At 36.6% G+C, this 22898-nt stretch overlaps 2 protein-coding genes across 24 annotated transcripts in view; one reads left to right on the forward strand and one right to left on the reverse strand.

Moving 5' to 3' along the window:
* The window catches only part of Dnc (phosphodiesterase dunce), a 315712-nt gene extending 305274 nt beyond the window's left edge, over nucleotides 1–10438 (forward strand). For all 22 annotated transcript variants that reach the window (XM_083101564.1, XM_083101565.1, XM_083101575.1 and 19 more), the window contains 5 exons: nucleotides 449–542; nucleotides 1681–1910; nucleotides 5601–5864; nucleotides 6094–6193; nucleotides 6416–10438. In XM_083101564.1, the coding sequence (XP_082957690.1) occupies nucleotides 449–542; nucleotides 1681–1910; nucleotides 5601–5864; nucleotides 6094–6193; nucleotides 6416–7230 (1503 nt within the window). In that variant the 3' untranslated portion in view covers nucleotides 7231–10438. The remainder of the gene's footprint in view (nucleotides 1–448; nucleotides 543–1680; nucleotides 1911–5600; nucleotides 5865–6093; nucleotides 6194–6415) is intronic.
* Nucleotides 10439–10696: 258 nt separating this feature from the next.
* LOC145972727 (uncharacterized) overlaps nucleotides 10697–22898 on the reverse strand; it is a 238513-nt gene continuing 226311 nt past the window's right edge. For both annotated transcript variants that reach the window (XM_083101588.1, XM_083101587.1), the window contains exons 13-15: nucleotides 20043–20315; nucleotides 16081–16284; nucleotides 10697–15745 (exon numbers count right to left, since the gene is read on the reverse strand). In XM_083101588.1, coding sequence (XP_082957714.1) covers nucleotides 15636–15745; nucleotides 16081–16284; nucleotides 20043–20315 — 587 coding nt within the window. In that variant the 3' untranslated portion in view covers nucleotides 10697–15635. The remainder of the gene's footprint in view (nucleotides 15746–16080; nucleotides 16285–20042; nucleotides 20316–22898) is intronic.

Genomic DNA, 22898 nt, shown 5'->3' on the forward strand with positions numbered 1-22898 from the left:
ATCGAAATCCGGACTTTATCATATCGGTTTTCCCTCGTTTTTTTCCTCTCCTTTTTCGTAAATCTCGCGCTAGCTTTTCAATTCATCGTTATCCGTTTCTTAAATCGTTATCCGTGATAATTGTAAATATCCTCGGGATATCCACGATTTTCTTCCTTTCGCGAATATATACCTGAGTCGGTTTAATAAAGAGACAGATTTTATCTCAGGTAATCTAATTAAATTCCTTTCATAAAGTTGTAGAAAATTGTTGAATATTCTTTCGATGATGTAGAATATTCAAGTCCAGGATGCGATCGAATTTATTTATGGATACAAATGATGATGAATGTACGTTATCACAGTAATTTATTGACTCATATATCAGCAACCTATATCCTTGATTACTCTTTCTCTAAAATTGATCTGACTCTTTTAATGATCTACTTCCATTTTTTTCTTATTACAGTTCAAGAGAATGCTGAACAAAGAGCTATCGCATTTCTCGGAGTCATCCAAATCTGGCAATCAAATTTCGGAGTACATCTGCAGCACCTTCCTTGGTAAGTAAAAAATGTGATCCTTTAAACTTTGATGCGCACAAAAGGTTATTGTAATAATATATAAACCTATATAAATTATAAATTTATGTAGGTTGGGAGGAAAAGGATAAAGATTGACGTTTTTCAAGAAAAAGCTATATACGTTTCCGCGAAATGCCAGAAAAAGCAAATGCCGAGAAATTCGCGACACTGCTGTGTCTAACGAGGTCATCGCCAGAAGCGAGTTTTACGGATGCAATAAAACGAGCGCTCTTACGCATTAAAAGCCCTTGAAAGACCGTAACCGGTACCACCATGACCATTCATTGTGGTTAGCTCGCTTTGTCCGATGAACAAATTGTCAGTTATGGTCACGCAAGGTTTATCAGCGAAAAAGCATAGATCGATCCCTTTGTACTCGAGACAATGTTCTGCAGAAGATACGCTATATGACAAAAGATTTCTTGAAACGACGCGATATTTTATTGAATATTGTCCCTTCTTAGTCTTTAACGGAGTAATCCTTGTCTACTCCTCTTAGCTTCGTTTACGACGCGCTGATTTCATTACGTTGCTTCCTTAACGAGTTTCGTTACGTAGCTTCCTAACGAGTTCCGTTCGATCGTCGGCTAAAGCGAAAGTTTTCTGATATCGTAACAGAAAGAAATCGGAAGGAGACTGGCTTTCGCAATGAATCGAATACGTTTGATGATGCAACTGCATAATCTTATAACTTAATGATAAATTTTCTTAATCATGTTAATATTGTTACGTTACACGACACGAATTATCAGTCATCTGTTGTTTGACTCGAACTTATCGGTCAATCTGGCCGCAGACTACAAGCTGATAAATAAACGCATCGAATAATCTACAATCAAAGATATAATGCAAGTGGTTGTCATTTTGTATACATAAATTAAATCTCAACATTCTCCTTAATAAATGACATTCATATATCGATTATTTAATCTGTTAGTTTTTACATAAATTTAAAAAAAAATGCATTACGGTTTTTTTTATAAAATATTACACGATATAACTTGACATTATATTTTTTATCGTGATATAATTGGAAGTTCTGCTAAGGTTAGCGCCGATCACAGAGTTGACCGATCAACTTATCCAATCACGCTTCCGCTTTCTGTCCTTTCTCTAGACAAGCAGCAGGAGCTGGACTTACCATCTCTGCGAATCGAGGATGCGGTCGCCGCTACGGGCAGCGTGGATGTACGGGCGGCGAAGAAAAAGGATCGCGTACAAAGGGGCCCCGCCGCCATGTCACACATCAGCGGCGTGAAGCGGCCATTGACACATACCAACAGCTTCACCGGGGAGCGCGTGCCGGTTCACGGGGTGGAAACACCGCACGAGGAGGACCTCGGCAAGGTGATCCTTTGACCTTTAATACCTTTATCGCCACCGTGTATCGCGAATGGTGTTTTCGACTCTTTCACGTATGTGCCAGGCAGCGTCACGCAGCTGGGTATCGCAAATCGCGGGGATTCCGTAAACGTAAACGTGGCAAAAAGGTAAAGAACAAAATTAATTGCTGCAAAAATACACATCGTACAAGGGTATAATAATTAAAGTCGAAATTTTAGAATCGTTAAAAGAACATCTTAGTCACTGGGGAAAAAATGAAAAGATTTTGTAATTCAAGTTGCTCATAAAAATTTTATTGATTGTTATTATGTAAAAGAAAATATACAAATCTCGAAAAATGGAAATAAAATGTCTTTCGTATTGATTAAATAATCAATATATTATTTTCTATTTATATTAATAACGCGATTCATTTCATGATTGCATTTAGAATAAATATTATAAAGAGAGAATATTTACAGTCATATTTGAATCTTGATATTCATGAAAGATAATCTACGCCTATGCATCTTTAGTTGTATCCGAGATTTGATGAATTGCGCCCACGAGCGATATATTATATTATCTTATAATCTTGGAAAACACTAATTATCGTCAGGTACTAACATGGCTTTTGATAGAATATTCCGGAATGATATCCACCTACGTGCTGATTATAGGAGTTCGATGGAATAGAGATTTATTTAATGCAGGATTATACTAATGATAACCTAACGAGGAAACACACGTGTAATCTGTTATATATTATTGATTATGATCGTAAAACTCTTTGAAAAGAGAAGGATTGTTAATGGAAGGTTTATAATGATATATAATGTTATATATAATGTTATATATATGTATGTATGCATGTACCTATATAATGCATAACTTTAATACAAGTGCTTGATAATTTGTTTCATAATTGGAAAAGCTTGATTTAGTTATGAATAAAAAATAAATTTTACTAAACGAATTTTTAATAATTACGTACACAATATAATTGAATCTCAATAATCAATTATCGCGTAAATCCCGATTAAAATCGTACAATGTATATTGTTAACAATTGCTTTGTTTTCCGATTTTATAATCAAAATGCAATACCAAAATCGATGTAGAATAGATTACACGTGCCGCTCTTTCTTATTAACAATGAAGATATTATGATACGTGTTACGCAATTTACGAAAAACTAATTTATTTTAATTTATATGTACATAATTTAAACGCTCTTAATTGATATAGAAATATAATCTTGCACGCATACGAAAAACATATTGGTAATAATATAAAAAAATTTAATTTTACATGGAATAAAATCCTCTTGCAACATATCGTATTCTATTTTTCAAATCAGACTACATCTAAGATCATTCTTAGATTTTCTTTTAACAATCTGCTAAATATAGACTAAAGATTCCTTCGTGCAAACGTTTCGATTTGATAAATTTATCCCAGTGAACAACCTCGTTCACTATTTTTATCGTCGGTGATCCCGTTCCTTTTCGTTTATTTTTTTGTTTTTTTTTTTTTTATTTTAGATCGACGTATAATATTAGCATAAATTCCATCACGAAACCGAAAATTCTACAGTGTTTTTGGCTTTTATTTGTATCTTATAAACCTCAATATCTATATTATTCGGTTCTGAAAAATTCCAACCATATCCTTCATACAATACATGCTCCATCGCCAAATATGTACAGTACATCCAATTTTTTGAAAGCATTAGCGTGCACGGAATAACGATATAACGACACGCCGAGAAAAGTAGGCAAGAGAGAGACAGGGAGGGAGAAAGGGATTAGATCGGATCAACAGCGGCGAGATCTTGCGGATTAGAGAGATCGGTAATTAAAGCAGTTCGCGCACAAAGTTTGCGCAATGTCATTAACTGTGTCGAGTCTATATTAACTGTGCAACGTGTTGGCCGAACTTTCATCATGCTTCTTCTTCAGAGGATACACCTTTGTACGTATAATAATATCATGCGACTATCGCGTTATTTTAATTTCATGCATCGTTGTGCATGGACACGATGAGATTCATGCGCTGAATACATCCGAGTTTATTCATTATATAAAGAAAGTTCCATCAGAGAGCGAAACGTCATTTCCTCCGAACCATTAGGGACCGCCAGGGACATCAAATCGGGAAAGAATAGGAGTTGTTTTTAATGTCATGACGCATCGCACCAGTCACGGAGTCGCTTAGCAGTAAAGTTTAATGGATTTTGAGGAGTTAAAGTCGAAAATAACCGGAATTTTCTTTTTATATTATTTGTTGATATTTCCTATTCCATTTTTTTAAGTGAAATAATATAGTAAAGAATTTGGATATAATTATCGATTTGCACATCAGAATTGATAATTCGCTGAAGATATTTTTGCTTTTACTGAAACAAAATCGTCTCGAGGATATCATATCGTGCATATTGATGTCTTTTTTGTGCTTCTTTTTTATTTGATTCTGCGATTTATGGTTTCGCTGGGGAGTACGTGTCGATCGGCATGGAAGACTTTTTACAAAGTAAAATGTTTACTCTGTGGCATACGAGATTACAAAGTGGTTGGTGGTTGTACATATTTTAATCGGACAGAAACATTAGGGACGAGGTCGCGTCGTTTCGATAACCTGAATAATCGCCTCGGGCGATTAGCGACGCATCTTTTGTGAAGGCAGAAACGAAGGAAAAACTGATTTTCGACTCTTCTACAAACGACGAGAGCGATATCAACGTCCATGGCATTCATGATAAACTAAACGAGATTTGATAAATGTTTTAAAGAATCGCTTTTGATTTCGATTAAATATCGCATCGAATAAACATCGAAAATTTAATTCCTTCCGCTCTAAAAATTATCCTTTGTCTTTTCACTGTATTTTTTTTTAGAGATTTTATTTTTGTATGGAAGAGCAATAAAGATCTTTCCATTATGATAATGAAGGTAAATTTTTTTAATGAAAAAGGAGAAGGAGAATGGCAACTAGATGTAGTTCAGTATCATTTCTATTCTGCATATTAATCGGATCTCTCGTAGAAAGACTGTTGGCGTTTCGCTTACTAAAGTAGAATACGACGCAGACGTGTCCTTAAATGGCTACGTGATCCTGCAGACTTTCCTAGACACGGACTCATTTTTTTATGCCTACGCAATGATTCAACCGTCTCAGAATGCTCTTTTAATGCGTCATGAATACTTTATTTGATGTTTCAGTTGCTTCCCACCTATGTTGGTCCAAAAACGAAATTATTATTACTCGCAAAACGACGATACAAGCTAATTGTAGTGTTGTTACTTACTCAATTAAAATTATATTTTATAAACAGTTTTAGTATATTGAAAATTGTGCATCTCTCCTTCTTGAAATTATTCACCTAACGTACTTGTTTCATTTTTATCGAATTTATTATCTCTATAAACATAAACAATCCGAGACTTTCTGTGTAATGTTGTCCGTTAATAATCAACTCTATGTGTGACCTCTTGGTGATAATTCCGGACCTCCTATTATCTTTAGCCGAAACACATCGACTTCTTTCACTTAATGAGTGAATTGTTTGCGTTTATAAATCAACGTCTATTCGTTGCGATATAATATCTTGTGATATCACTTGGAAATAAAACATTTAATTAGTATATCTTATACAATACCGATATGTGTATTATCGTATATCACATATTAATGTTGTCACATAATTATTTACAGTTGCTCTCGGACATCGATAAATGGGGCATCGACATCTTCAGGATAGGCGAGCTTAGTAGTAATCGACCCCTCACTTGTGTGGCGTACACGGCCTTCCAAAGTCGAGATCTGCTCAAATCGCTGGCAATACCGCCCAAAACCTTCGTTACCTTCATGATGACCCTGGAAGATCATTATGTGAAGGATAATCCTTTCCACAATAGCCTCCACGCAGCTGATGTGACCCAGTCTACTCACACTCTGCTCAACACGCCTGCCCTAGAGGTTAGTATAAAAATAATATATATTTTATTTTATACATTATGCCGTTCGTCTAACAAGAATTCGAAATAACTTGTTGTCACTTACATAATAAATTAGCTATAAATATATTTTCTAATAATGAGTGCGATATATTTATTCTTCATAAAAGAAGAATCAAGAGTGAGATATCAAGAGTGTGGTAATTCTATGATAATACATTATAAGTAATATGTTGTTTATTATATTACAGTCCGTGTTCACACCGTTGGAGATTACTGCTGCATTATTTGCGGCTTCTATCCATGATGTAGACCATCCAGGACTCACGAATCAGTTCCTCATTAATTCAAGTAAATATCGACATATTAAAATTTTTAATAGTTTTCGTTATTTATTTATTTATTTGCGATAGATAATATATTTATATTTTAAATAATATATTTCATATTTTTTTATCATATAAAAGAAAAAAGAAAGTGTATAATCTCTTTGTTTTTATTGTATATCTATTTCTATTCTCTTTGTTTTTACAGTAATGAAGAGAGAATTAATGATCTATCTTTTTTTTTCAGGCTCTGAGCTCGCGCTGATGTATAACGACGAGTCAGTGTTGGAGAATCATCATTTGGCAGTCGCGTTCAAGCTTTTGCAAAACGAGGGTTGTGACATATTCGTGAACATGACGAAAAAACAGCGGCAGACGTTGCGAAAGATGGTTATCGATATGGTTCTCTCGACGGATATGTCCAAACATATGTCGTTGTTGGCTGATCTAAAAACCATGGTGGAGACGAAGAAAGTCGCTGGTTCTGGCGTATTATTGCTCGACAATTATACCGATCGCATTCAGGTGCTGGAGAATCTGGTGCACTGCGCCGATCTCTCTAATCCAACAAAACCATTGCCACTTTACCGACGATGGGTGAGTTTGCTAATGGAGGAGTTCTTCCTGCAAGGTGACCGCGAACGGGAACAGAACATGGACATAAGTCCAATGTGCGATCGGCACAGCGCTACAATCGAGAAGTCGCAGGTCGGTTTCATCGATTATATCGTGCATCCATTATGGGAGACCTGGGCAGATCTGGTACATCCGGATGCGCAGGAGATTTTGGATACTCTTGAAGAAAACCGCGATTGGTATCAATCGATGATACCTCCCTCGCCGCCGTCCGACGAGTCGCAACAACCAGCAACGAATGAAAGTCAGCAACAGCAGGATAGGATACATTTCCAAGTGACGTTGGAAGAAGGCGACGAAACCGGCGAGGCGGTAGAGGGTGGTGATACCGGCGGCAGTGATGACGGTGGTGGTGAATCGACGACATTTACTGGCGAGGACGCGGGCGGTGAGACGGGGGAAAACGTCACAGAGGCTGGGATGTGACGGAGGCTCGCCGGAATTTGCAGAAAGTTCCATGAGAAGGTGCATCAGAGCTGGTGGCGCGTGCGTCAGTGACATTTGCACGTAGCCGCGCCTAGCCGCCGATCCCTTTGTATCGACCTATGCCGCGTTGGCCGGACCACGAGAGGAGGCGGTTGAGATGACGGGAGCCATCTCGATCGAGCAACAAGAGATAACGTCCCGACGACGACGGAATTATGACGGAGGTGCGAAAATGCGTCAGGATCGCTATGTTTCGGCTGGACCGAAACGAGCGACGCGAAAGGAGCACGTTTTGCCGTCGTCGTCGTCGTCGTTCTAATTTCGTCTCCGCATCTCATTCGAATTCTATCAAGCGGGAGGGGCGAATCTCTTCACAAAGTACCTGCGCAAATAAAAGCGGCAGCTGCATGTTTGCGATATATATCGAGTGGGTGGCAAGATGTTTTTGTTTTCTTATACACACGCACACACACCGAAGATGATGATGATTGTGGGACGGTGATCGTCCATCGTATATCAATCCATCATCTTTTTCTTTGACATATGAAGATGTGCCGCCGTCGAAGGCTGGAAGAAGCCTCTCTTCCAAAACTATGCAGGATCCTCAACAACATATCAACAATATATACAATGGATTCTAGCCGAAGCATATTAGCGAACAAATTGATGTCACTGTCTTCTTCTTGAACGTTTCAAACGTCGCACAGAAATTATCGTGAGTCAATTGAGATTTATTTGCATATGACAGAAATTCTAAATGCGCTCATCAATTTGTTTCTTGTGTTACGATATGACATCATGTTGTAAATTCAACAATCTATTATGATTCAATTTTGCGAATAATCGAAATGTCCCACAATAATCGATGTTCAAAATTACATACGCGATATCGAATGGATCAAGGATACGTTATCCGATACATACGATACATCAGAAAGAAATAAATGAAATGGAGAGAACAATTAAGCGGATACTCAATATCATTAGGCGTTCATCTTTTTGGTTCTTCGACGGTCATTCAAATAGACACCTACTTATCGGTAGAGAGAAGGATACCTGTCTTTTTAATCGTAAGATTTTGTCATGTTCGCTTTGTAGATGTAGAGAAATTCGTAATTGAATTGTTCGTAATCGAAAACGAGAATTCAGAAGTAGCCGCGTGTCTATAAAGGAAATGCTAGAGCAAACACGTAGAGTATTACTCACCATTTACATGATTTACGAGAAAAAAGCGATATTAATTCGCTGTTTTTTTCCAACTCGCGTAATCAATGGGAGAGCACCGAGCAGCAGAACGAAAGGAAGGAAGGCATCGAGATAAGGGGACAATTAATTTTAATACACAACTATGTCGAGAGCTGGCCTTTTAAGTTTGTATTAAAATTAATTACCGAGACGCTTTCTTTTCTTGAGTTATGTATACAATATATACACAAATAAAAATATACATAAAGAAACATACATACATATACAGACACATGACACAAACGCAATACGTACAACTACAACTGCGCGCGAGGATATATATCGATAGATGTTTTTAACCAAAGAGTAATATATAAGTGATTGTTAAGTTGATTGCCGAGCGTGCCGTTCACCAATACGTCTTCTGGCGACAAATATTCCAGCGACGGTGAACGAATCGTTCTGGAATTTCGCGTGGAACGTGAAAATGAAATCATCTTCTCGCTACGGATGTCCGTGAATCGCTCAAATTTGCAAATTCATTCGGTATTCAAAATGCGATTGCCCCAAGCGAATTTGGAATTATCGAGCCGATTAAATCGCCGTTCAAAGGCTCGATCGTCCACAATGCCAATCTCGTCGTGCTTCTTAATGTACAAAATTGTCGACATCCCACGAAGATTATTCTCTTCCTCTTTTTGACTAATATTTAATTTCGTCGTATTGGTGAAATGATGACAATTGCGCGCCTCGATAATATCAGGGAAATGAATGTGAAACACGTCTTTTTAATGACCGAGTGTAAACCGAAGATCAGCCTAAACCAAAATTAATATTATAACTATTTAAATCGTAAAGCTTGCCATCGACTGCGTGGAGTAAGAAATTTGGTGTCTGATTAGGCGTGTATAAGCGGTGATAGCTCGGGCTCATATAATCATACATTTCTTAATCACGTTAAGGGAATTACCTTATAATCGCATAATAAAAAAGAAAAAAGAAAAAAATACTACGGAGAAAGCAAAATCTCTATGTGTGTTGTAGACAGTGATCTAGTGAGTGTTTGGTGCTGGCCACCAAGTTTAGCTTGTAAGAAAACTCCGAGGTTCACAAGAGTCCGCGACTACAATTGTTAAGTCAAGAAGGAGAGTTAACTTAACGAAGTTTTTAGGGCGTAAGCAACGAGGTTATAATAATAATAATAATATAATAATAATAATTACTGATAATGATCATAATATTAACAGTAATAATAATGATTAAAGCGCGATAAGAAAGATACTGATTTACTAGTTAACGATAACACTCACTACGCAAACGAATCGAGATTACGTTCGCTTCACGAGGCAACGTTGTTTGAACGAGGAGAAGGCGGAGAAGGGACGATGAAGTGTTATCGATGATGTACCTCTGCACTGACGCCGAACTGGAAACTCGGCGAAAGTATTCGATTAAACGGTGATCTTTTTAATTTAGTGCGAGTGCGCCTTTGATTGTATTTTGGCGTAGACGAGCGAAAACGCACTCGTTCTTTTTTCCGTAATGTTTTCTTGTCGCTCGTCTCGATGGATCTCGCGAGTATGCGCGCAGGTACAAATATAAAGAAACACGCCACACAAAATATGACTTGTTATATAAATCTCATTGAATTAATTCGATTTATTAATAAAACATCGTTATTTGAGCAGCAGCAGTTGAAACTGGTGTCTTCTGTACATAGCGATCTTGATTGTTTGTCAGAGATTCAAAAAATAAGGAAAAAGAACGTGAAAATAAATTATTATTCACAAGCACGTGAGAAGTGACGATCCAATGTTTTTGTGAATATAAAAAATCGCATTGTGATTCAATGAGATGTGTGTAACAATATCTAGTAATAATAGAATTATATAACGGTGATGAGATGACGAGGAGAGAAAAATAAAAATACCTTGTTTGATTGCTGGACAGTTAAATGAATGTATTAATATCGTGTAATCGTCGTACGAGATATATGTGTAATAAAACATATTTATTGTCGGAATTCTTACTCTTTCTTTCTTCGTGCCATTTCAGCAACTTGAACAAATATATAAATAATTATAAAAATATTTGATATGCATATGTAAAACATTTCAACATTGATCATAAGATTTTTTTATGGAATAATTTATAACTTATTTTAAATATTAAAAAAAATATATAAAAATATCTAGGTCTTTGATTCTAATTGCAATTAATTCTCAAATTACGAAAAAAGAATAGGAGACGATGGAGTAGAGAATAAAACCACGGATTCGTCTTAATTTATTTGTAAATATATTATTAAGTATAACATCTATAATATAATAATAATAATAATATAATAATGAAAAACCATTTACATTAATAGGTATCATTGTAATATTTTAATCCAATAGTAAAACACTCAGTTATTTATAGATTCTCGATAGCTTTCAAGCGTGTGGAAATTTTTAGAGTAGTAGTACCATCAGATCGCGCGTGTCACGGTGCAAAACATTTTCGTCGACTCTCTGTATAGTTTCTCTCTCTTCCCCTTCATTACAGTTACATACAATAGTAATTTCAATAAAATCGATGCCGTCTCCCTTTAACTTCTCATTTTATTATCCGCTCATACGCACGTACGTACATAAGCCGACATATTTCTTAGTGAAAAGTGTATCAGGTGACTTTACACCGTGAAAGATTATTCTTAATCTATCATCGTTATTGCGGGTATATTGAGATGCCTTAAATTGTGTACAGTAACGCTGCCTCCGATTGAAATTCGAAGGGCGCTAAATCACCGAGCCGTACGCTATCGATAAGGATAACACGTCGCGAATCGTAACGGAAAGAGGAAGCCTCGAGATACATCCGGATTCGTTCACGCAGATAAAAATGTCTAAGTCGACCGGATTTCTTCTGCATCCGATTCGAGAATGGAAGGCCGCAAGGAGGAATTCTTCGTCATCCTCGATCCCGCAAATCAATTCGCATGCTTAAATATCAATTAGCGGCGCCCCGTTCTTTTCTTTCTTATACGAAAAATAATTAAAATTACCAAACAACTCTCGCTAAGACTAGAGACGGTAATAATCGTTGTGTCGTATTTTCTACAGGTAGTAACGTGTGCGCATGTTCGGTTACATTGCATAAGGAGAACAGGAATGAGTCTTCCTGCGCGGTTTTCATTATAAATATCCGGATTTGATAAATTTGTTCAATCGCTTAAACGTCGTTTAATTCTTCTTCATGCACCGGTAAATAGGAATAATATCGACAATTTTTTGACAATTTTCTTAAATATACATTGCATGTACTGCTTGTCGTTTTTTAAGAAAATCTCTTTTAAAAATCTTTGCCACGCACACAAATTCGAGACAAGCAACGAAATGAAGAAAAGGCGACAGCTTTCTCTCGCGACACATCTTACACATTTGATTCGAACGTTTTGAAAAAAGAACTATTTCGCGATGCGAAATCGAATATCGTTATTACAGGATGACAGAGGCAACTTAATAGCAAACACGAGTGCAACTACACGAACTATACAAGGTAATCACAAGAACAGAGTCTGTTCTTGTCGACGTCTCGGATCCAACTTTACAACAATAAAAACGTAGTATATATATATTTTTTTCACAATATAATTTATCTTTAAATATTTCTGTATATTTGCATATATAACTATGTAACCTTCGATATAAATACCCTGAAATCTACACTCTCGCGATCTATCATAAAATTGAATTCACCTCCAGCTTGTTCTCTTTCTTCCTCTTCTTTTTACACTGAGTATCTCGTCGTATCGACACGAGATTCGACACTCGATCGTATTTGTCACTATTCGAATCCTTTAAGTCTATTATGTACAAGTAATTTCCCGCAGCTTTCAATCCTAAGACGCAACCTGAATGATGGTCCGCAAGATGGTTCGTATATTTCGTGTTTTGCTGATACTGCACAATACTAGTAGCTAGTTTGTAGAACCAAGATGATACTAGCTTGATATACATTATAGAACACTAACTGACAGGGCGCGAAATGTAATGTACGTATCTCGAGGATCACGGTTGCGTCTGAGGAAAGACAATAGCTGTATCTTTACGGCAGTTAGAACAGCCGGCACTCTGAAATCTATCGATAACGTTCTGGAGAAACTTCGCACGCAATTTGCAATCCCTGACTACAGAGAATGCAATCTCGTCAATATTAAAGACATAATATACATTATACAATCCTTTACTGTAAAAAAAATTAAAAAAATTAATTTCTGTCGCATACATGGCATATTCTCAGTAAAGGATTAAGCACAGTGGGAAGCAATCGAATGTTGATTGAATACTGTCTTTTGATCGTCAACTATATCCATTATCTCTTTCATTGTTTTCCTATAGCTTGTTCATTTTATCTAATAGTGTACAATTTATAGCCAACATTGAATTGTCGCGTATTATATATATTTATAGTATTTATATTTATATATTTAATTTGCATACATATCTAGCTGTCCCCACATGTATATGTATAATTGATTAATACGCGGTCAAATACCGTTCCCGCTCTCCGTCTTGCGATCAGAAAGCCCGTAAGTAAAATATTTTGAATAAAAAATATGTATATTTTGTCGACACATTGGTTTTGTTGGAGAATCGTATCAAACGATCGCACCGTCTTATAAAAACCTCTCTGTCTTCTTTTTATACAGTAACTCTCAATGTTTTAGTATATATTTAACTAAATATTTTGTGTTTTGTAACCAATATATAATTAACTCAATTAATTAATTTTTCAAAAGACGTCTATATAATGTTAAAATAGTTTACCCTCAGTAAATATCAATTCTAAGAAATCACAGAAAATTTAGAATCTATTTTGCTAATTTCAGATTCTTTTCGAATATATCACTATCTTAAAAATCACATGAAATTATAAATCTAAATTTTTGAAAAGAAAACTTAAACATTATTTATTACATGCAACTTAATCTACTGTCTCTTTTCTCTTGATAACGATATGTTGTATTGCAATGATTTTCTGCTGCACATTTTTGTTGCATTATTTAATAACTAAATCGAATAATATATTTATTTTAAATTGCACTTTTTTATGTTATATAACTTCGGTATTTCATTTAGTATCTTATTAAAAAACAAATTATTTTTTTGCAAAAATTCTGATTGAGTTAAATTATTCAAATATTAAGCAAACATTTGTTAAAGTCGCTTTTTACATTCGTTATTGAACTTCATTAATCACGCATACACATGAAAATTATCGTTTGCAAATTTGATATTTTTACATCAAAGAAAATGAGATTGGTAGCAATAATATTTTATATTTATTTCAGATTGTGTTATCATTTGAAATGCTTCTGTTGGTACGTTTTCGTTTTGTTTTCGTTACGATTATTCGCAATAGGATTCGCGCGGTCGAGATTTCTCGATTTCTTTCACTTTATAGAAACTTTCGATGGCGTACAGCCGGTTTCAACCTCACATTTATCGCACGAGGATTAAAGTTCAATAGCGGATCAATGTAACGTTTTTACAGAGAGCTTACAGACTAAACGCTCCTCTGATAACTATCTCTCCCGCGAGATGTACAAAAGAAAATGAGAGATTCTTTATAGGAGCAAGGAGTCCGTTTCTTCGTCCATTATTCTGCCTTATCGTACTAACAGTGATAGTAGTAATAATTACAGTAATAATCGTTCGTACAGCTTTTTCCTTTTTTTTTCTCCTTTTTACAGCCTCTGCTTCACGGCAAAGAGAGATTCGTGCCACGAAGCTTTTAATGGAAATGCGTATATAATTACAAGTTGGACGTGGCAGTTTTTTATTCTTCCCTAAATAAGTACATGTTTCGCGCTTAAAAGCGTCGAATGTGTCCTGCGAATGTGGCAGCGGCTGTGGAGCTACTTCTAAATAAGTGGTTATAGATCTATCACGTCCTTTCTCTCGCGCTCTCTCGCTTTTACTTCCTCTCAATCTATGAGCAACACTCGTATCGTATAATATTGGCCCCAGCACCCTTATTTTCTTTTATTATTATATCATTTCACGCGACGACTAATACAAACGCAAGAAGATTGCGTTATATCGAATAAAATTAGATAGTAAATAGTTTACATGAAAATAATTTCTTTTTGAGAAAAGATTATATTATATTATAGATATATCTAAAAAATACCGAATAGAGAAGAATTTTTACAATATTCAGCTGTTATAAAACAAGATTAGACGGTGACATCTCGTAATGAGATATCATTCTTGAAAGATGAAAGCATAAATCTCGGGCCCGAGTGCATTGTTCATTATTTCCGGTCTCGCGGCCTCGAAGGCAGCATTTTTCGCGAAACTCAATATTTGCATCATTAAGTCGTCGTTTCTCGCATCTTCAAAGGCAAACGTATTCCATTATATAGTAACACAAATCCACTGCCGATTCTATCTATGAAAACAGCCACCACGCAACACGCTCTCGCTTCGTGTTCTTGCTATGAGAAATGTAACAAGGTTCTCTGTTACACGAACGTAATAAACGAAGAGAACGAATTCGGCATATTTAACGTAACTGTAACAATCACGGTATTCGAGCGTGATAATGACAAGAACTAATTTCCGTAATTGCAGTTATTAACAGGATTGGAATGAGAGGGAGGAATATATTTTGTAGCTGCTGCATAAAATCACATTCTCTAGCAATAAATTCCTATTTAATTACAATTTATGAATAGGTATCGTTATATCACAATAATGCAAACTTTATTAAATGATTATGTTACCCTTTCATAATATTCTTATTTTCATAATAAGATAACAAAGTTTCTCTCATAATGATGCTTTCTGCAATAATATTATCATCATTTCGATCGATCTCTCGTAGCGTAGGAACGTGCACAGGGAGATCGTATTTCGTGGATGCATCGATTTTTATGTACATTCGTAAAGCCTCGCTTCCGGACTCGGCTCTGCCACATTCGCGGGCCTGGCACATGCATTTATATATTATGTATATATACCTTACCCGTTTCCGACTTGTCTCTTTTATTTTTCTTAATCACTTCACTCACCTCACGCATCCCGCGCTCACTTATATCCTAAGATTGATTATTAGTTTTACCTCTGTCTCCCAGAACGTTATATGTATAATCACCACAAACGCAAGATCGCAATAAAAGTCTCTTTCAACTATATTGCCACGGATGTGTGGCGCGTTTCGGCTCAGTGGCATCACCTCGCGATATATCTGGCGAGGAGCGCGCCGAAGAGGACAATGTAAAGAAGAGACGCCGGCACCCGAAGCGCCCACGTAGTCGCCGACGAAATGTCACCGCATTGAGCTGAAATATATAATTAATATTTTTTAAAAATTATATTTTATATTTATAAAAATTATATAGAAACAAGCAAGACCTAGGAAGAGATGTAGAAGCGCGAGCTGAGGGAAAAATTTATTTTGTCAAATTTAGAACAAAAAGTTTCTCACGAAATCAAGTTTTTTAAATTAGCCAGACTTTTCTCAATGAATGTCGACAAAGTTGGCAACTTATATATGATATCATTTAAAATAAAAAAAATTATAATTAAAAAGAGTTAGAGTTAGCGAAGAATTTCGCAAACAGTGAAATTTTCGCGCGTGGAGACGCGTGTTGCATTCAGAATGAACAATGCTCACCGTACGACGTGAGGTTCACCTGCCACGAGACTGGATGGCGATGAGAGGCCCTCGGACAGGAAGCGAGATGGCCCGTCACCGAGAGTTCACGACTTCCTGTCGTCGCGGCGGACGCGCTATAAACGAGGCAGTAACGTCCGACATCGGTGCTGGCCACCAAGTAAGCGGTATCGTTTTCGATCCAAGTTCCGTGGCATAAGTACTCTGGAAACGAAACGACATCGGCTGTGAACGGAGCGAAAAAAACGATCGCAATTTATTTTCTGCACGATAGACGCCCAGCTAAGAAGACCATCGCCGCAAAGTCGTATTAAACTCCTCGATATTTTTGAAGTGGTACGAGGTAGAGTAAGATTACGAGTAATAACTTTGCGCTATGATATAAAAGTTTTTTTTTTTTTAAGACGATTTAAAGAAGGCTGACGACAATAACATACTAAACTAGAGATGTGAATCTGACGGAGCACCTGGAAAAAGTCATGTCGTTGATGAGATTTGCTTTCATTCTTTGCCATTGTTAAGTTTATATTCCTCGATTCTGAGAAAGATGCATATTTATAATATCATGCAAAAAGAAAGAAAATACATAATTGTTGTATCGAGAAATTTAATAAATTACATTAAAAGACTGTAATAAATTAATTAATAATAAATATAAGTATCCTGTGTTATATTAAATCAAATAGCCTCTCGTCTGGCTTTCTTGACGTTAATATTGTACTTTGAAATTGTGAAAATGAATTGTCAAATTTCATCAAATGCTGAATTTATCGCTCGTAACGTTTTTATAACAGTTTCGTTTCCTGGTGGACGAGATAACTATAATCCCGCTCAACCATTCAATTAACGTGTCCGATAAAAAGCGGGAGAAATGTGATTCGATCGTTTCAAAAGCTACTTTTATGTCATCATTTCTACGGCACTTGCTCCTGCGCCTTTCGTAACAATGCGCGCGAGAACGAAAGAGGAATAAACGAGAATCATAAATCCTGCCGACACATCGATATCAGGCGTGACGTTTCGAGCGACGATACCCGATCGTACTTGCAAGATAGTAAGATGAGAATTTACTGCGGTCGCTCGACAGCCCGTGACTTCGCGTAAAGAGGAAACGCGAGACCGCGCATCGTGTTCAACGATGGGTGATGGCACCTATCAACGATAAAAAAAAAAAAATAAAAAAACGTGGTAAGCGACGTTGACGTATCAGAATAAATATAGAATTTTCTACCTGTTGTTTTGCAAAGATACGATAACTCTAAAAGAATTCGATTGCGTCCACCGATTGAACATCAACCCCTATCTATTCGAGGGAATAGAACGAGCTCGCGATAGAAATTAAAATAAAGCCTTAAATGATGTGGCTTTAAATTCGTCAAAGCTCTCATTAGTCAAAAAATTTAAATAATTTGAGTATGTATCTTTTCTCATCATCTTTTACAAACAATCTTGATTTTACGAATACGTATTAAGGCCATTTAAGGCGCGATTAATGATCGCACTCGCGAGATTCAAGTCGAAGTGAGCAAACCGAGGCTATTTATACGAAGTCTTAATGGTTGTTTTGTCTTCTTATCGTCGTTGTCGTCATTCTCATCGTTGATATCCGTGTCTCGAAATACAATCCCGTGTCGACAGTTGCGAGACACAGGACTCGAGTGTCTAAATCCTCGGTTGTGTCAACATGTTCCGGTACAACTCGCGCCGCTAAAATAATTTCCGGCTGACAAAATGCTCCTCACCGCGCCGGTTCTGTAATGTATCAACGTATTTCTCGCGGATTACAGAGATACACCATCGGCTTCGCACATGTTACGCGTTCGTATCGTTTATATTCGCAGGGGGAGGACTGAATATAAACAGCGTTCTATATCTTTCCAGAAATCCAGTTAATCCGGAAATCATTCGGCATTATTTTGAAACTTGGTTATTACTATTGTAGTTCTGTTATCGAGATAAACATACGGTTTACAGTGACGTTTATATATACAAGGAGATATTAAAATATAATACAATCCGGTACAGTAGAATATCTTGATTGATTGTTTATAAATATGTAAATGGATATCCCATCAGAATTAATGGATCTCTATAATACGTACAATAATGCTTGCAACGTACAATTTATTATTAATTAAGTTATTTTCAATATACAGGGTGTTTCTTAATAAGTGCGAAAAATTTTAGGACATGATTCTTTGTTGAAAATTAAGGGGGATTTTTCATATAAACATACTCCTACATCCCTCCCTGTGTGTACACTCCTCCAGAAATGGGGGTAAAAGTTAGATTTTTATTTTTTTCTCAAATTTGGAGCAAGTTAAAGAAATGAAATTAGGTGGATATATTTTCTACTAGTAAAAAGGTTATTTATTAATATTTTTTTCAGCCTCCCGTATTGTTATAAGGGGATGAAACTAGCAACTCCTATTTAATTTTTTATTAGAACTTTTTAATGGGCCGGAATATGATCATCTAAAAATATACATTAAAAAGTTTGATTTATTTAGAAACTTTTTTATTTCTTTTATTTTTTTTATAAAATCAGTAGTTTTCAAGAAAAAAAATAAAATACGTTATCGTGCACAGCATGATAAATAGCATAGATTTCGAATTACGAGAAGTTAAATTTTAAAATAAAAATAAAATTAGAATAAATGTTGGAAAAATTGGAACAAAAACAAAATTATAATAAAAACCTAATTTTTACTCCCATTTTTGGAGAAGTGTAACTCCACAAGGAGGGATGTAGGAGTATATGTTTATATGAAAAACCCCCCTTAATTTTCGACAAAGAATCATCTCCTGAAATTTTTCGCACTTATTAAGAAACATCCCGTATATTAAATGTAGCAAGAGAGAGAAAAAGGGAAGTGAGAATCTCATAAAAATCGTCAATCCAGATGACAGCGAATCGCACGGCGGCGTAATTCAGATAGCATGTCAATTTTTATGTATAGAGTCAAACGAAGCGCACAAAGTTAGCGCGGACGTAAGTAAGCGCTCTATACTCTCCGGCAACCGTGACACTCGCTGCCTTTCCGCAAACTAACTATCACCACTTGTGATAACTTTGCGCGAACTAGGATGGTACGGGACATGAGAAGGAAGTGCGGGTAATCCGATAAGATGTTCCGGGCGGACGTGCTCCAGTCCGTGTTGTGTCGAGTCTCCTATCTCTCTCCTTTTCTCTCTCTGTCTTTAGCTCTTTCTCTTGAACATCTCGAGCGCTGAAGATTCTGCTGAACCACGGAGCTTCTGCAAATACGCTATCGAAGACAACGGACGGCGTCCATCAAGTCTTTCGAACCGTCACATTGTTAAGACAGCGTCCCCGGAAGCTCGTTTACCGCAAGCTTTTTGATAAAAATCTATTATAGTGATTGGTGCACGGAGGATAAGAAAAAGTTAACTCGGAAGGTTCAAAGATGACGATGACGACGACGAGAAATATGTCTGTTAACTGTCCTGACCTATGTCACATGTCGAGAATCCGTCGAAGTTTCCAAATGCTTCAGCAACTCGTCGTCCTTAACGGATGAAATCCTCTCCATTACTTATCAGACATCTCTCTGATTAACTTCCCTCGGTCGCTTAAGTGAAAGGATCAAAAAATCTTCGAAGCGTAATATAAAATAAAAAATTTTCCCGAACGAAATAAATTTAATATAGCTATTGCAATATTTAAATTCATAAGAATTTTAAATAGCAAATCTAAGATAGGAGAGAATGTTTCTCAACTACTGTTCAAGTAATAGAGTTACTCTACTCCAGTTTAGAATAGAGAATTAAAAGATTTCTTCCCAAATGTCCTTTGTGAAATACGTACATAATGAAATATAATATATGTAAATAATAAGATTTATTCTTCATTTAATTGCACACGCAACGCATAATGATGCAACTAGAAAAAATATAAATACAACGCGAAAAATATGACAGATGGTAAGAATAATTCTTACCGGATAATGCTTCGTCGCTGCAGGACGTAGCAAACTCCATGCGATCGGGTGTCCTGCAACCGATGTCCAATCTGCGAACACTGCCGTGATGACATTGGCTTGGGAATGGCGTGGATGGCACTCTCACATCGTGCACCTCCGCAGCGTTGGCAACGTTCTGCTCACCATCGGCGGCTAATAAGTTCTCGATGTTGTCGGCATGCGGTGGCCGAAACAACGACACGATCTCGTAACGACCGAGATTGGGGCATTGCCGAGTTGACGGATCGGTTGCTAAAAAAATGGGTAAAGATTATTATTTATTTCGCACATGTGTGTATCTTTTATCAATCGAATTGCGAAATTAACGAGAAATTGATTTCCAAGTATTTGATAAAAAAAAAAATGCGTTCGTATATCGTTAATTATCTTTAAATTTCCTCCTACATATGAAGAACAATTATTATTATAATTTGTATACTATCCATCGGTGGTAAACGACAAAAGCTCGTGCTTACATTGCAGTGTAACTTTTAGCCGAGCAATTTGATATGCGATCGACACGCAGTCGATGTATTTCGCACGCTAAGGTAAATGCATTTTACTTTGTTCCTGTAGGAAATTAGCGCAACACGATCCGCGTCGAGGTGAGAGCCCGCTGTTCATTGTGTCCAACGTCAGAACGGCAAGTTCTCTCACGACGGGGGAGATCCATTCAAGAAGTTCGACGTGAAAGAATCTTGCTTTTATATTTGCCTCTTTATCGCGGTTTTATACTCGCTACTTCAGCTAGGTCGGGACTAAAAGCCTCGAGGACGAACTACCTGCTTACTTTATACCAGTGTTTCCCAACCAACGACAAGTTTTCAAGTTGAATAGCAAGACAGGCCAACTCTAAATCGTTTACTAGCTTAATATTATTTAAATTTATTCAAGTAATTAATCTAATCTTAGATTTAATATAATAGTAATCTACAATATTACAAGAGAAATCCATTTGGACTTTGAACTTTTAATTTTGATCAAAGTATCTATCACTAAAATGAAGAAGATGAGTTGAAATTAAGATGCGTGAAATCCTGCGCATATGCAATAAAGAAATACACATTTTATTTTTTATTTAATTCTAAATGTGCACTGAAAGGTTGGGAAACGCTGTTTTACACGATGCAGTTCTCAGCCGAGTGATTTCTGGTGATAACGCAATAGCACCCACGTGTATCCGCACCGAGAGAGTGCCACGACACACAAAAGGGAAAGACGAGTGCGAATGGCGGCGCGATAAATTCCGCACCGGCGGAACGACATCGTCCTTCGTCAACGTTACCGGAATCGACTAGGGAGAAACTGAAAGACGAGCCGACGACAGGAGAGAGACTTTACGACGGATCCGCCATATGATCCTTTATGGTCTCGTAAAGTCGCGCCTACCGAATTGATTGTTAAACTCTGTCATTTACAAACTTCTCCCATGAGTTCGTCGGTCTTTTTTCATAAATATTTCCCCATCGAGCGATATAGATATTTTTGGACAGATCTATTCAAACGATAATGTCGAGACATCAATCATATTTAACTTAGAAAATTTCGTAAAACAAACTTCGAGATAAAAATAGATAATGAAATCTCTCTCACTCTCGCATCGTTTAATCTTAAATAGACTTTGCTTTGAAAGAATCTTGAAAGTTGAGGATTAGTTATACAAAGGGGTATTTAAAGTTGAACGTAGGAAGGTTACTGGAACTTTCATCAAACTTTCGCGAAGGAAAAATCGACTTCAAATTGATCAAGGAATCTGCGGATGGAACAAAGCGCGGAGAATCCGCGACTTTATGTACTGTAAACGCTAGAAAGTGCATCAAAATTTGGAAAGACTTTATGAGATCAAAATCAACAACGAGCGTGTGCATTTCAGGAAACTATGCGACAGAGCGCGTTTATAATTTGACAACTTCGAATTCATGATCAATGTCTTAGTTTACGGAGGTAAACAAAACGTTTCTATTTTCTATTAGACCACAAATCATGTTTTATTCGAAATTTCGAGTCCCAGAGTTTCCCTTTCCCCCAAAAGTTATGATATCATGTCTTGTGAGCAATGCAATATATTTTATTAACAGTGCAATTTACTAAATGTTTAAAAAAAAGTTGAACATGATACGTCAATATAAAATGGATATTATATGCAATTATTTAACGGCAAAAAATGTTTGTAAATGCATCATTAAGCGGTGTATCGGATACCTGCTCCGCTTGATGCGTGAATCTCTTTTCGACTCGCTTATCTTCTGTCAGAGTAATTCGATAAGATCGAGACAAAGCAGGGGACGCGAGCAATGAATCGGAACAAAAACGGAGGGCTCAAGTTGGCACCAAAAGCCAGCGGGAGGCCGGCGCAAATCCGGAAATCACCTTCGAGCAAACCGTTTATTTCTGATTCCGGTTTCCGGATCGTGATCGAATTTCCAACGTCCAATCTACTTAATCTTGGCAAAAAAGAAACGCGAATATTACTTTATGATTATGATAATGAAACTCCCGCGCGAGTCATAAAGAAATTTTACATTCTCGGAGAACATGCATTGCGAAATATGTATTATTTCGCGTGCTTCCGGAATGAAGGCGATATCGGATGAATGGTAAATTAAGAAGCCACGAATATTAATCGAACGGTAATGCAGTTAACTTGCTCTCTAATAGAGAGAGAGATAGATAGATAGAGAAAGAGAGAGAATCGCTCTTTGACAACTTCCAAAAGAAACTGCAACTTCATTTATGAGCCGCTTCTATCGGAATATCGGCAAATTAATTTACTCGATTAATTACGGTTATAATGCCGACAAAGCAAAAATGCTGGGACGTATTAACGGTGGGACG

This window comes from Camponotus vicinus, unplaced genomic scaffold (genome assembly GCF_025532165.1).
Source record: "Camponotus vicinus isolate PSW18456_S1 unplaced genomic scaffold, iyCamVici1.0 SCAF_6, whole genome shotgun sequence".
In the NCBI taxonomy this organism is placed as follows: Eukaryota; Metazoa; Arthropoda; class Insecta; order Hymenoptera; family Formicidae; genus Camponotus; species Camponotus vicinus.